The 16,466-nt window shown below is 41.7% G+C and overlaps 1 protein-coding gene across 1 annotated transcript in view; it reads left to right on the forward strand.

Annotated features, from left to right (window-relative positions):
* The window catches only part of LOC103358921 (protein kinase C-binding protein NELL1), a 328,461-nt gene that overhangs the window by 29,350 nt on the left and 282,645 nt on the right, over positions 1-16,466 (forward strand). The window contains exon 3 of the mRNA XM_008284073.1: positions 12,637-12,787. Coding sequence (XP_008282295.1) covers positions 12,637-12,787 — 151 coding nt within the window. The remainder of the gene's footprint in view (positions 1-12,636; positions 12,788-16,466) is intronic.

Genomic DNA, 16,466 nt, shown 5'->3' on the forward strand with positions numbered 1-16,466 from the left:
ATATTGGTTCTGAAAAAAAAAACGCATATCATTCGACTCCTTAACTTAAATATTCTCTAATCTCAGCTATAATGGTGGGGAAAATCAACTGAAGGCAATAAAAGTGAAGGTGAAATTAGGATTTAAAAAATTTGGTGGGACATTTTGTGCAATCACGATATGAAATGGACAGACATAATGACTCGCTGGTTACGAACATGCAACATCTAGCCGTTAAGGAACCAGATATTTTTACTCCGGAGTCGGCAGAGACCAAACATGAGCTAAAAGAAGAGGAACTACTGGCCTTACACTTCACCGTAGCGCCGTGATCTCTTTGTTAAAAGCAAATCGACAGCTAACATGATATAATAACAAAATCATGTGTTGACTCTGAATGCAACCCCCTCACCTTTGAGGGGGATGAAAAAATGTTTCTGATGTGAGATCAAAATAGGTCAACTACATGAGTCATGCAGATCTGAGGAGAAATCACGAATGGTAGGGGGCGCTTCAGGCTGATTTGAAGCAGCATGCCCCCAGACCACCCTCGTTGTGTGAGGTTGTCTCTAACAACTCAATGTCTTCCCTGTTTGCTTCAATTTTAATTGCATTTTTCTTCTTTGTAATGACTTTTCCCCCTTTTTTTTTTACTGGTGAATGTATAACAGGTGGAACACAACTGCACTTTAACATTTATCAGAATAGGAAAATTAAAAAACAAACCCCCCAAAAAACAATCCCATCCAATGCCTTTGTTTGCTTCTTAGCACTTGGTGTTGGTATTTATGAGTGTCAGTTAGGCCCAGATAAAAGCGAAGCATTAAATAAGAATCAGACGTCATATCTGAGGTCAGGTTGTGCGTCTGTGAAGAGCAGATCTTCCTTGACATTGTGGCTCTTTTCCTCTGCACTGCACAGGATCTTGTGTGGAGAACAGTCAGATGCTAACTTATCGATCCATTGTCTTTGTGAGGGAGGGAGGTCAAACTTCCAGTTAACTAAAATGCATTTTTCACAGCTGCACTGGAAAGGAGAAGAAAGTTCTTTTCAATGGGTTCAAGTCTTCTAGGATCCATACCTTCGAGTTGTATGGTATATTCTTAGTGTTTCACGTCGTATGTGAAAGATCTGGCAGGCGGTTGACATGTTTTTGTTAAACTGGTGCGTCTTGAGTGGCGTACAGTACGTTCTGTGCAGGATGCCGAGTTGATCATTGGGTTTTTCTTTCAGTTTGTTTTGTAGTTTTGCCCTTCAGCAGGCAAACTGCAGTTTGTGCGGTACATTTCTTTATTTACCGTTCTTTTTTTATAGAAGGGCATGTTTTGGTGGTTTGAATTGGTTTTTCAGCAATTCATGATACTAATTGAGTGCTTTTTATTTGACTCTGAATACATGACGAGCGAGTGTTTACCGTTCTCATGGTCTGTTTATCCAGCAAAGCATCGTCCAAGTCTGTCCTTGTGCACGTAGATGTAGTGGAAGTGGGCACAACGGTGAGTGGAAACTACTACAAAAATCTACAAATGTGCATGATTTGGTCAGCCTGTGATTCGTGGTTATAAAATAGACGACATGTTGAAGTCTTCAGCGATGCGATTGCACTGATTTTTACCCTCTGAACCTCCGGCAGTTTCTGCTCCTGTCACATTTTTACTGCCTCTGGGTTCATTTTTCACTGCAATATAAAGTTTACATATCTGTGTAAAAGGCGCAGCCGTGGCTAGAAGTAGAAAGAACTCAAAATATAGTTCATGCAGGTTTTTTTTGGTCATATTGGTCGGTTTTGGTGGTTGGCATCGTTGCCTCGAAGCAAGGAGGTTGCCGGTTCGCGTCCCGGTGAGGACACCCAGGATCTTTCTGTGTGGAGTCTCCATGTTCTCCCCGTGCAGCGTGGGTTCTCTCCGGGTTCTCCAGCTTCCTCCCACACAGTCCAGAACCATGTTGACGTTAATTGGTGATTCTAAATTGTCCGTAGGTGTGAATGTGAGTGTGCTTGGTTGTCTGTCTCTAAGTGTAGCCCTGTGATAGACTGGTTACCTGTCCAGGTGAACCTACCTTCACCCTGAGTCAGCTGGGACAGACTCCAGCCCCCCCATGACCCTAGTGAGGATTAAGGTGTAGAGATGATGGATGGATGGATATCGGTCACAGTTTAATCATTAATAACTTACCAGTTGCGAGAAGCAGCACATTGTTGTTGACTCTGGTTGGATCAAATGGTTTATATTTGGCAAGTTTTTAAACGAGACATGTATAATAAATGGATTTTGATCAAATATTACCATTTTAAGCTTAGATTTGGTGAAGTTTCCTGACTGAACGGCACCTTGCGGGTGATTCGTTCAGGGTTCTGTCATAAAGTTCAAAATCCAACAATTTTTTTAGCTCCAAAAAATAAAGTAATGCTGTTGTTTTATTTGTTCAAGGACGACATGCCTTTCAAGCTCGATGCTGTGTTTTTGGCTTTCCGGGGGGTTAAGGACGCTCGATTATCAACGGGTGAATTTTGATTTAATAAATCCCATTAAGCTTCTTTTTTTGTTTGTTTTATTCAGCAGCTCAATATGAGCACGACGGATCCAGATTCATTCAGTTCGGTCTCCTCTGGCACCTCGTCTCATTTTATAACATATACACACATACATTAAGTCTGGAAACAGTTTTCCAGCGGGCCTCGCCGTGCATGTGTCTGCTCTGCGTTTGTGATGCCGCATGCAAATGCTGAGGCCCCTGGAGGAAATCAAAAGGGAAGTTCATTACTCTAACCAATATCTAATATTCCTCCGGCTGGGTTTTACGTCAGCGCTCTGCATTATTGTTCTTTAAGTGACAGCTGATGAGCCTCCCACAGACGGATGGGCTTTATTTCTCTGAGTTTCATCCTTATTTACTGTAATCAAACTGCACTCAGCGTGATGGCTGGTGATAAAGAGCGGTTAGCGCTGTCAGAGGCCAGGCGAGGTGAGCACGCCCTCGCTGGATGCTATCTGTGGCCTCACTCATTAGATACATGACACATCACATCTCACTAATAACCCACCAGATAGAACTTACAGGGTTTCTGTTTTTTCTTTTTTTTTTTTAATGTTTACAGTCAGGTTATCTTCTTGCAAAAGGAAGGAAAGGTTGAACTGAATCATCAATGTTTTATCGATTTCAGATTTATGAATTTTTCAGCAGCCGAGGAGTTCTTCAAATGCAAGCCAAGTCAACTTAGGAGAAGCTTGCTGAGAGCTCGGCTGTGCTTGTAGGCTGCTTGACATGCACTCACAGTCTCCTTCACGTGCATCAAAGTGCATTTTCCCTTTGTTTTTTTCCCCCTTCCCCGGTACAAACATTATTCACTTTCTGCGGCTTTTGGCAGTTTGTGTTATCATTCGGTATTCCTTACAATTTTGCGGTAGCTTTACCGCTCGCCTCAAACAACCTTGTCCGGTTTGTTTATTTAATGTGACCTCTGCAGGCATCTCTGCTCCTGCATTTCTTAGTTTGTTGCTCTTTTGCTTTTGATGCAAACCGCTTCGACTGTAAGCGAGGCAAACGGCGGTCCGTCGACGTATAGCTCTTGTTTTAAACATCCGTCTGAGCTTTGTGTGTGTTTTTTTCCCCCATTTCCAGTCATGCCTCAGTCCGTTATCGTCGGTTCTAGCCCAGCCCCTCTTCTGCAGTCCGGTCTCTCTGCTTTTTTTTACTCTCCACTGCAGACTTGCCTTGAGCAGCCGAAAGCAGGCTAGCTCCTCAGGGACAGTCTGCTGTGTGCTGGATGGATGACCGGCTGGCTAGCTTCATGTGTGGATGTACAGATGACTGGAGGGCTGGAAGTGTGCAAGTAAAGATGACTGGCTGCTGCTTGGAGGATCACAAAGAAAGAGACCTGGCTGTGGAAGTTTTCCAGCATGCCGTGGTGATTTGGAAGCAGCGACGTGTGCACTTTTGTTCATATGTGTTCTTGAGTTTTCAGAGGATGTCGTAGGAGGCTTCTTTCCAAGTTGCGTTATTTTTCCATTTTGTAAATAATTTAGTTTACCGAGAAATGAAAAGATTAATACATAAAACATGGGGGGAAGATATAGAAAGAAGTTCTTCTTAATGCCATGTGACTCGTAGTCGAGCCAACACCTGAATTCGGAAGCAGCAGAAGACGATGTTCAACTTCCACACGGCGAAATGTAACGCAACCAAAATACAACAGCTAACAAACAAATTCTGGCACCTCGTCTAGTTTTAGTTGCCAATATACGAATTTTTTAAAGCATCAAAGTGTAATTTAACCAGGGAATCTATGAGTTTCTGTTTGAAAGCACGTATCTGTTGATTTCCTTCTATCACCGCTGCCGACGCTAAACAGGTGGCTCATCATAGCCGGTTAATTATCAGGATAAATTTCACTATGGAGTTTCGTGAAATCAATTAACCACATGGCCAACAAGTTCAACTTAATGAACTCGCAGCCTGCAGGAATTGATTCCACTGATCCACAGCTGGACCAAGTTCTGCTAACTGGAACTAATTTTCTGCCAAATTTGGCTCAAGTCCACACCCATGAAAGCGAAGCCAAATCTGGCAGGCAGATATAAGCTAAGACCAGCCCCCAGTTGGTCCTCAGGCGCCAGAACGCAGCCAAGTGTGCCAACAGTCGGCCACAAATGGTCCGTCTCAGTAGATAATACCTCATAGATGGTGTTTTTGTTTGAATTCAGAGAATCAGGGCTCGAAGATCAACTTTTCTACAAGTTTTTTTTTTCTTTTACAGTGAGCCTCGCAGGTTTAACATCTTTTTACATGAATATCTACATTATTATTTATTTATTTTTTAAATGAATGTTAACCCTCATTTTTATTTCTTTGTTTCAAATATCTGTTTTGTTTTTCTCGTTATTAATATCAAATTATATTACTTAATTTTTTTTTTGTCAATTTCCAGCATATAATGTTTTGTTTTAATGGCGTATCATAAAAATCTTTTTTTTTTTTTTTACCTTGTTAATGTTTTATTTGTATTATTTCAACCCCTTCAAGTAGCTTTGCTTGAAATTCATGATCAGATATGGTTTTGATTAATCACTCCTAAATTCTTAAGTAGACGTCACATCATTACATATCAAAAGTAGACAAGTTGACGGTTAAATATATCTGGAATTTTACTCTTGTCATATATATACAGGTGAAATACAGGTGTGAAAAGGAAAAGGTAAACTTTATCATTACCAGGGATAAATGCAATTAATGATCAGTTCTTATATACTGAGACATCAGCCAAAGCCTGTAATTAGTTAGTTTTGATCACTTTTTTCTGGGGATTTTTGGGGTCAAACGACGTCATTTTCCTTCATTTGCATAATTTATTTCATGACTGAATCGTTTGTTCACATACAGGGATTCCCACTGATAGACAATCAAAATGAATGTAGCAGAAAGTCGCCAGATAGCGGAGCCGCTGAACCGGGCTGCAGGGTTGAACAGGAGTCGTAATGCCAGCTCGGTATAGTGGGCTATAGTGTCGAAAGGGTTAAATACAAGAAGCAAAGTTAGCAGTCGGCAGCATAGCTCAGCATTTTTGCCTTGAAGCTTGAGTGAAACTTTCTGTAACATTATTCTTCTCCAGAATTGGTTTTCCAGTTTTGTCCAGAAACATTGAGGGGCTTCATAGAGGCACATTTTAGAGGAAACAGCACTGTGGAGGAAAATCCAAATCACTTAATGGATTCTTTTTAAGGACACAAAACTTCTAAATGTGTCATTTTGACACATGGAGATGAGTTTTTAGGCGTTTAATCAATGACCTGAAGTTTTACTGTTATTTATTATTATTACACTCGATCCAGGGCTGTCAAATTAGCCTGTTGTAGGTGATTTCCTTAAAATATGAGGGCACAACTTCTTCATTATCCCACAACCACTCGCTGGGTGGTTTGATGGATGGCTGCAGGGAAATTTGGGTTCTGTCATCCGGCAGCATCTTCCCCGAGGAGGCAAAACCAGATCTGTGATGGTCAGTGGAAACAGGCTTTTATCTGGTGTGTCACCTGCCAACTAGTTATCACTCCATCCTTTGTGGGTTTAGTTAATTGGCTACACCTGATGCCAGGAAACTTTGATGTGTTATTCTTCCCTTCTTGTACCTTTAATGTTGCTCCTCACTGTAAGCGGAGCCCAGCAGACTCCGAGCAGCTGTCAGTGATGGCGAATGTGTTGCTGCTGGCGCTGTCAACATGCGACTAGCGTTCAACTGAGGCAGCCAGACTGGCTGTAAAGCCCGAAGATGCTCTTTGATCTGACATCTGAGCAGAGATGGCGCATTAGTTTATCTGCACGAATGCATGTAGCGTTCATTCTGTCCACGTTGTGGTGTGTCTGTGCATTAAGTGTACAGTGATTCAGAGGTAATTAATATTCAAGATGAAAGCTTTGCCGCGAGTCCCGAGCTGCAAACTCGAGCAAGTTGAAAAAAAATCATCATTTCATGTGTTTGTAAATTAAATATCTTTTGGGTTTTGGACTGTTGATGACAAAAAAAAGTTATTTGAAGATGTAACCTTGGACTCTGAGATGCTGGAGGATAAATCAACAATAATAATAAAAAAAAAAACAAAACCCTGCTGGTTACAGCCTTAATGATTTTCTGTCTTTTTGCTCATATCTGAGAGATTTCAAGGGCTTGTTGTCCCTGATTAGGACTGGTATAGTCCAAAAACAGTTTTTAGCCACTGAGCAATGTGCCACTTTCTTATCACTTTGTCTTCCTCAAATACTTTCTCTCCTGCACTCGAGAATGTCTGAATGTGAAACTCTGTTGATGTCATTCAGAGATGCATTCAGCACCAAGTAGTTAAAGCACAGTGACCGAGTCGATTCAAGAAAATATGAGTGTCCTGACTTAGTTATATATGTGAGAGTTCATGCAAATCAAAATATTAAGCTTCACACATGTAACCCAGCAGAGTCTTCTATCACTGCAGGTGTGTCTTTGAGTTGGACATGCATAGTGTGGCCTCTAATGCTGATGTATAAACCATAAAAAACCCACACTCTTCAAATTTATACACATCAAGTTGCCACAGTTTTCCTTCTAGATGCTTCTGTCTTTATGCGGCTATGATTTGCAGGCTTTTAAATCATGAGGTGTACACGTGATTGTGACTGAAGCTATGAAAGTAATGTAGTGATTTAATAGATTTTTTTAATTTTCAGATTTTTTTTCCTTTAAAGAAATAAATAAAAATACAAGGCAATATAAAAAAAATGCAAATAGATGACTGTGACTGTCAGTGTTTCATGTAAAATTACATTAGAAATATCTTTTTTTTTTTTTAAATAAATAGATTTTTAGTCACAAAAAATCCCAAATGCAAGATAATTTTACAAATATTTATTTTATTTATACAAGAAATGGCAAAAATTCAAGTTCATGACTGTAGATGTATTTCTACATGTATATTAACAGAATGATCAACATGGACAGAGGTATTGGTTCTGTCATTTTACAGATTAATTTGGCAGTAAGCGATATTTTACAGTATTACAGAGGTTCTCACAACGAAAATGTTGAATAAAACAGTTTTTAGATATTATTGTTTGGTCGTTTTCTTGTTTTTACACATGTAAATATCATCCAATAAGCATCAAATACCTCCTGATGAGCTGATGTGAAATTAAGGGTAGAAACTGCCAGAATATGATTGTTACAATTATTATTTTTTTAGCCAATTGTGTGTAGATTTCTTGTATTTCTTGATTTGCACTCGCTTCCTGTTTAAGCCGTGCACATACAGATGCAGAAAGCTGCAGGAGGCGATGCATATCACCGTCCCTCCTGGTGAGCAGCAGAGTTCGACGTGTTCCTGCCAGTTGCCGGCCTGCTGGACTCTGGCCTCCCAGGAAACTCTGGCCTGATCTACTTAGTGCCCTTGGCAACGACTTGAGCATAGTACAGTAATGTGCTTTTCTGGCTGTGACACTGTGACACGGCTTTTCCATATCAGGCCAGACAGAAGTCCGCACAGACTCGACTGGCTGTGTCTTTGGTGAGCGAAGTCTCTCCGGACGGCAGCTGAGCTCCTCTTCCTCACTGCCACTTAAAGAGGCCATCTGTAAGACTTCGCCGAGCTGGGGGAGGACCCGCCAGGCTCCTGATTAAAGTGATGAGCTGTAAAATTGAGAGGGAGTGGGGGGGCGACAGCTGGCTGCTGCCTGCTACACTGAGCTTCATCTCGTCTGCTGGGAGACAAACCTTCCCGCTCTACCTGTTCCCCCTGTCACCGTAAATGGGTTTGTTTATGTCTACAAGCCTGTTGTACAGTACGGACTGTCAGGATGCACCGCTTTAGCTCCGCTCCCATCATGCTATCGATCCATCATTATTTGTGGACCGTCGGGGTGCGACGTTTGCGCGGTTTGAGCAATTTTTGTAATTTTGGTTCTCATTGGCCAATTACGTTTTAAGTGCGGCAGAATTTGGGAACAAACGCTGACAGACTTTGGGTAAACTGCGTGTCCGTGTGTGTGTGTGTGTGTCAAATATAACGACGTAAAGTTTGTGACAAGCCCTCTGCAGCAGCATCTGTTGGCGTTTTGTGTCTCTGGCTGGAATCGTAGAAATCTACACGCACACAGGCGGCCATTAATCCAAATTATGTGGAAAATAAATTCTGGGTATATATTGACAGGTTTGAAAAATTCAGCTGCAATTTGGGCAATTCAAACTACTGTTTCCAAAATTGTCAGCGAGAAACAAATGTGTGCAGAAAGTATAAGACAGAATTCAATAACAAATCCAGTCATGGGAGACGTTAAGTGTGGACTCTGTATGTGCATAAGTGAAGGTTTAATGTGATAATATGATGAGCGAGACTGGATTTGGTGACACCAGCCTACTCACTATGAAGAATCACAATTCAAGGAAGTCATAAAACCTTTTTTTCTGAGATGACTAAAATCTTCTTTTCCAGGAAACATGCTCTTGTCAGACCCGATTAGCTCAGACTATTACATTTGGTTAAAGGCAGCTTGTCTTGATTTTTTTAGAAATCTTTTTTTTCAGGTTTAAAAGAAACAATGATTGTCGCACTCATGCAATAAGAAAAATGGCTTATTTCGACAATCAGACCGCTCTTTGGGTACAAAAGGGGCAAAATAAAAACAATACTTTGTGTTGTCTGTGTATTTCAAATCATTGACCTATGAGAGCTCTGCACTGTTGGGAAAGTATAGAGTAAAATAGATTTTATATGTAGATAGGACATGGTTTTGTTTTTTGTGTTTGCTCTTACATAAACATCTCTTTCTTTCCGCTGATGTGTGCCATGTTTTGGACCATTGATCTGCTTTAAAATTCTGTTTTTATGCTTTTAATTTTCTTTCTTCCAACCCACACATTTTCTCTTTTGATTTAAATAGAACCATTTGATAGAGTTTTTAAAAAACAAACAAGCAAAGAGGCTTTCAAAGAACCACAACATTGGCCATTTCTTTTAAACAACCTATATTTTTCTTAAAAGTGCATAAGTCATATAATGATGTTTCTCTCAGATGCAAAGTCATGAGTGATGTGATGTATTATAATACCCCTTAACTCATCAAGAGGAGGTTGTAGTGGATTGGTGGAAGTGCCTGTTTGGCCATTGATTCTGGTGTTTTTCGACCCCTTTCCCTAATTTTACTACGTTGCTGATTGCTGGTTCCATCCTGGATCTGGCCCCATACCTCATTACCTGGATTTGCTAAGATCAGACGCAAAAAAGAGTCTCTTATCAAAGCTTCTTACGTCTCCTCCTCATTAATCATTAGCGAATACGTCAGCGGGCTGCTCATGTACGGCTGCCACCGACCTTTGCTTCTGCTGATTAGAAAGACCAACATCAGGTGTTGGATGATATCAGCTGTGGCTAATTAATGTTAATTCCATACCAGCCGTACTGAAGCTTTGTTGCTTAACATGCCAGCTGAACGGCTAACAACTGCAGATAAAGCACAGTTGTCATTTGCAGCCAAAGCAGGAATGAGAGGAGTCTGCTTTGGTTTGTTTTGCTGCCTGTTTGGAGCTGGACTCATCACTGCAATTTGTCGGTATCGACCGGAGCTGCGAACTTGACTGTATTAAGCACTCACATGCGGAGCTGCATTTTCTACGGGATTGAATTCATGTGGAAACAATGCTTGACCTTGAAATCCTTTTTCTTTTTACTTGTCAGTCAGTTGGAGGTAAAAAAAAAAAGACTTGAAATCTAAGGGTATCGTCACATCGTAAAAACAGGAGCAGTGTCTGCAGATTTGAAGGGGCGATCTAATGACTGTGGTCAGGCAGGCTGCGTGTCGGGGAGCCGTGGGGGCCGAGGGAAGTGGCTCTCCATCATTTCAGTTGTGACAGTGGGGAGGCTGGGTGTGAAGGCGGGCGGGCGGGCGGGCAGGCCGCTGTCACCCTGGGGAGATTTAAAAGCCCCGAGACAACCACAGGCTGCTCTGTGCTGGTCTGTCTGTCATGCATTGAGGGAGTTTGGAACAATGGAGGCCTTTCGTATGGATCTACCCTCGGCTCACATATTCACTGCTGCCTCCAGTTTGGAAGATTTTCTCACCTGTGCTGCGATACGAAGCTGATTCCTCACGTGTGGGCAAAACAGCGCAACCAAAACAGGCACCAAGATGTATGCAGCAGATCCTGTACGTTGTGAGTTGGAGCCACTGAAGGTCAGACTCGGCCTTGTTAAAGCCAGACGACTCAGTCATCTGATCATAATGACTTGGCCCTTGTCAAAGTCACACAAGTCTCAATACCTGCCCGTCTCTTCTGCATCCAACACGCTGACTTAGTGAACAGACTGTTGGTAAGACCTTGACGTGCCGCGTTGCTTTGGGATAATCAGTGTTATTTGCTTGGAACTACATTCATTATCAGATCCTACAGACAGCGAGGTCATGTGTGTCTGACGGAACCCAACACTCACTTCTCAGCTTTCGGGATGTTTGCTCTCTTCAGGTGTGATCCTGTGTGCAAAAATATTCTCGTTTTTATTATTCTCCACCTTGCCCGTGTTTTGATGGGATTCTGTTATGCTGGTGTGCACTCACAGCGGGTAGCGGCGGTCTGCAGCCATGCTCTGCAGCTCTGCAAGGCGTCACTCCGGGGACAGCGGTGTTGTGACATGTTGAATGTTGATTGGTCAGTGACCGTGACACGATCACGTATGTAGGGGAAAAGAAACAAGTGTCCGCAGGGCTCATTGTATGGACAGTGCTGGCTTTCTGTTCTGTGCCTGAGCTGGAATCAGAACACCATGTTAACCCTCTGAACCCGGGCCAGTTTCTGAATGTTTTTTTTTTTTTTTTCTCCTCACTGCAATGTCAAGTCTTGCAGCTCTGTGGAAGCAGTGCATCCATGGCGAGAATGAGAGAGAACTCAAAAATGTGTTGCGTGCATTATAACAAAGTTCATTTAGAAAGATAAGATGACACTTGAATTTCTCTGTTTAAAAACCTGGAATCAAATGTGCAGCTTTTTTCCAAGTGCCAATTCATGTTATCAATGCTGGAAAAAAAACAAATATGACTCTGTATAGTACACATATTTTACTTCTTAGATATTTTTTGTTTCCATGCTTGTGTCTTGCATGCTCTCTGTAAACACAGCCTGCAGTTCAGCTGAGTGTAGCCCAAAAAAATCTCTGAATTTTCATCATGTAAATGTTGGTCACAGTTCTGTCATTCATGGCTTTTCAGTTGCACCAAGAAGTGCAGAATTTTCTGTTTTTTACAGAATCAGGTCAGAGCAAATGATTTATTTTTAGCAAATTAAATATTGTAATTTAAGTTTCCAATGAAGCAGCGCTTTCCAGTTGAGTAGTTCGAGGACCATTGGAAAGTTGGAAATAGTACAATTTTAGCCATTTTTAAAAAAAATTGTGGGATTCAGGAGGTTAATTTCTGTCATAAATGGCTCTACATTGTATGTTCTTACTGTTTCTAAGTATGAAGAGGAACCTGCGGTGGGTGCAACTTTAGCAAAAATGGGACCCCTTAAATCCTACACACTGGTACCTAAAGTAAACTTCCCAAACAGAATATTTTGTTCAGTGGGAAGTCATTTCCACCCCTGCATAGGGAAATAAAGCCTAGCTTACTCTGGGAAATCCATGCACAACAGTAACAGTGATGGTGCGTTAATGACATTTCAGGCATGATAGCTAAACTGTTTGTAACCTAATTGTCTGACTGCTCATGTTTCTTGTCTTTGGGGTGCAAATTTCTCATAGGTTAACAAGCGGACAATTGAGATTTTTGCTTGGTTTTCTTATATTATTCTGTCTCATGAGGACTCAAAGTTCTCTATAGAGTACATAAATACACACATGCATGCAAACTTTACTGTCTAAGCATTGATTTACTAGGTTGGTGTATGAAGCCTTCTGGCATCAACAGATTACTTTCTTCAAGCGCAGACTGCCAGACACGAGTGCCAGAAGTGTTTGAGATATCTTTTCAAAGTGTAAAGGTGTTACTTTGTGTTTCGCCATGTGTGATTAGCTCACTTAATATGTTGCTCGTGTTTTTTTTTTTTTTTTTTGGCAAGTGCACTTGGAGGCAGTAGACAGCACACCGCCTGTGAAAAAGAGTTTACACAAGCTCATGATTTCTTTCCATTTTATTTTATTCCTTCAGATGTTGGGAGAGCAGTTCACGCCCCGGCACACATCACAGAAAAAGTGGTGCAGCTGTTCAGGAGTAAAAGCGAGTTTACCTTCTTGGCCTCCATCCAGCAGAAGTCCTCCACGTCGGGAGTCATATTCTCCATCCACGAGTCAGAACACAGGTAATCCATCTGTAATCCTCTTCATTTTGGCCCTGCGGCTCCTTTTCTGCACAACTTTTCTTCCGCGGATTACCGGGCGCACTCGATTTTTAAATTAAACCCCAGATAGGAATTCTCATCTTACTCTTAGCTGGTTGCAGATGGCTGCTGATGAAGTGTAGTAAAGTAAAGAGCAGCGTGCAATTACTCTACCGCCAGTTTAAGTCAGAGGGTAATGGGGAGGTTATGGAATAAAGCAGCGTTTCCACCTGTGTGCTCAGGGCAGAAAGGTAACCTTCAGTGTTTTGTGTCTGTAAAATGAGCATTAAGCACAAAACAAGACCAAGCTGGCTTTGCTGACCTCCGTAAGTAAAGGCCGCATAACAGCAAATGATAACTAGAACATATGGCTTTGTAAGTGAGCTGCCATGAACTACCAGCATCTTTTTTTTTCTCGCTTTGCTGAGTTAAGAAAAATAAGAAAATTGGTGTATTATTCTCGGCTCTTTCAAGGAGTCTTTTTGAATTTGTGGCAGCGGACTGCTGCAGAAACCGATGGCTGCGAGACATCGGTGAGTGGCAGCAGTGAACTCACCCTTGGCCCCCTGAGAATCTCCACAACTGTGAATTGTGTTTTAAAGGGCGGGCAACATTGATTTTTTTTTTCTCTCCTCTAAAGGTAAAAGCCTTCAGTTCTGTAAAACATGCAAAGTGAAGGAGGGTGTGTATGTGTTACGCTGAGAGTCGAGACAAAGCCAAAAAGTATGCAAAATGGGAGAGCGAAGTGGAGGGTCCTTCAGCTGGTGCAGAGTGCTGTGTAGGGGAAGCTGGTCTTCTGAAATGGCTGAAGGTTTTAAATTGTAGATGCACTTTCACAACAGCCATGTTATGCTAATAATAATCGAAGTGCTTGATGCGATATTTTTTGGTTTTCATGTTTTTATGATGGTTGAAACTAATGCTTTTTAGAATAATCACGTAATAACATCTTTTTTAAGTACACATAACCTGTAATGTCCTTTACATTAAACCACAGAAAGTTATGTTTAGTCATACTATTGCTCATTACATAGAATTGTGTCATAATGTTTGCAATGTGAGTGCTTTAATTTGAAGTGCCTTTAAATATTTTGCTGATGATGTGTGCTTTTATTTCACTGTTTTATTTTGTGGCTACACAATCTGAATATGCCTCTCCTCTGATGTGTATTCGCATGCCTGTGCACTCAAGCACCCAGTGAATGATCCACTCTCGAAGATAAAATGCGCCGCCCCCCCCCCCACTGTGCTTTTAAGGTGACCCCGAGAGTTGCTGCTCGCTTCCCCTTATCTCTCCGTCAGTTTCGTTTCTCTCTCACATTACCTGCAGGCATAATTGTCTCTCAGTGGGTTGGCCAAACAACAGCGCGGCGAGGCTAAATGGGGCCAGTTGACTGTACCGCCCTCCTCCTTCAGGCACAATGACATGCACCACGCCACATATGTAGCTCAGAGGAGTGCTTGGACTAAGCAAATGTTGTATTATCGGCACTCAGCCGCGCTCAAACACACCCAGTTGTCAGATACACCGATTCCTAAGCCGTCTTTAACGTTTATATTGTTCTGAAATAAGTGTTTGGGGTTGGGATGTTAATTTTTATAGAGGTTGTTACCCCGAATTACAGCAAAGCATATGTCCAGGTATTACCTCCAGTGGAATTTATCCATATAGGCACTGGTTTCATTTCACCAAGTTTCCTAATTCAGCAGCAAACTACATACATAATTTGCTTGCATTCAGATTTAAAACCTCACATGCTTTAAAAATATTCTTGGCTATTTTGTTATCTTCCGCTGCTATGATTAAAGTTGTGTTAAATGTAGGAAAAATCTACTTGGAAGAGCTGTGGTCATGGTTGGAAGAAACCAGAAATGTTTACTTTTGGTCGAGGCAGCGGGAGTTTTGCAGCTGTCTTTCATTTCATAGTCAGGTTTGTTCCATCCTGCAAAACCTCCCGTCCATGAGGGCTCGTGTGACCGTAACGATTTTTATTTACAGCTGAGCTTAATTTAAACCTCTGCGATGTGCTTTAGCCGTAGATTGCCTGATGTGCAGCTCCCCAGAAATGTAACTACACGTTTCAGAAATGGAGACTGCAGCTATAATTGGTCCACGAGATGTGACTGATCTGCTTGGTGGTGAAATGCTGTGTTTGCACAGGATATTGATTTGTGCAAAAAGTGGTGCTTCTATGAAACAAACTGCAGTACTGGGCCGATCAAGGCATTTCTTAGCTGATTGGTATTGGGAAAAACCTGAGCCCAGTCCTTTGTTTGCATCCTTTGTGAAAGGCTGTAGATTTAGACGAAGAATTGACCTCATGTGGACAGCAATACATATGAGGTGTTAATCACACATGGTACTGGGATGTAAAAATGATATCCTAAGTGATTGAATACATACACACTGGCTGGAGGTCATTAAGCCTTACAGACAGACTTTGTCATGGTGCTGCTTTACAAGCTAAACCCCCAAAATGGTCTCTGCTTGGCGACATGGAAGTGTTCCCTTTCTCCAATCACGACAGAAAAGCGTGATGCTCCATCTGGTGGTGCAACCAGGTACTACACCTACAATACCTAAAGTGCGTGTTATTCAAGACAATGGTATGAAGTATTGGCATATACTCAGTAGTCAATAACTTTGATTGGATTGGAGAAAAACAACAATCCTTGTTTGGGATATCTCTATGTAATAATGCAAACGCAACCGTCAGCATTCTGCCGGTGTAGCAATGTTTCATTGTTCTACCAAGCTATGTGTGGATGCTGATGTTTCCTGCGTCTCCTCTCCTCTCTATGTTGCATTCATTTCTTTAAAGCCACCTGTTTTTCCACCATTATTAGCTCCATCGTGACCTGCTCCATTTAAGTCACCATTAGGAAGTATACAAAGAAACTCAAGATAGTCACAGAAAAGTCACTGACTAGCGATTTGGGGGTGTGATTGCAAAGCAGAGGGGTGTAAATCCAGCTTTCAATGGTGTCCAGACTAATGAGAATACTGCTTTTGAAAATAAATTTGCTCGAAAGATTGCTTCAGATTGTGCAAAGATTGTTTCAGTGTGGATATCCCAAGATCTCAACACATGAAACTATCAGCATGGCCAAACACGAATAGAGTAAAGGAGAGCAAATTGCTTTCATTATTGTAATTTGGGGTGAAGTGACTCATTTAAACTTAATATTTTGAAAATAATTTCTTAACACTGTAAGTCTCCGGTTGCCTAATTGACTTTCAAGACCTGAGATTTTTCTTCTAATACTGTATGTCGTCAGGTACTAGATGACAGAGTTCAGATGCAAATGCGACCCAGCCGGGCTGTAAGCAGACTGGAGTTATTTTGAGACGAGCTGTTGTGTGAGTCAGACAGCCACACTGCGAGCGTAATTAAATTTGGTAAGATGGACAGAGCCTTGACTGGCTTGGTGCAGACCTGTGCTCCATTGTGACCGCGGATTTGTTCTGAACCTCTGAATCCTCTCTGAAGGCCCTATTAGAGCCCTCTGCCGATGCCCATTCTTTCCCATTATAACACAGGCCTCCCATTCAGCCGGCTCACAGACAGCTACTGTAGCTCCACCGCTTGGGCCAAATCCAATCATACATTCCTTCTCTTTCCCTTCTTTACTTCTTCATCTTTTTTTTTTTTTTTCTCGG

The sequence above is a fragment of the Stegastes partitus genome, unplaced genomic scaffold (genome assembly GCF_000690725.1).
Source record: "Stegastes partitus isolate 25-593 unplaced genomic scaffold, Stegastes_partitus-1.0.2 Scaffold343, whole genome shotgun sequence".
Classification (NCBI taxonomy): Eukaryota; Metazoa; Chordata; class Actinopteri; family Pomacentridae; genus Stegastes; species Stegastes partitus.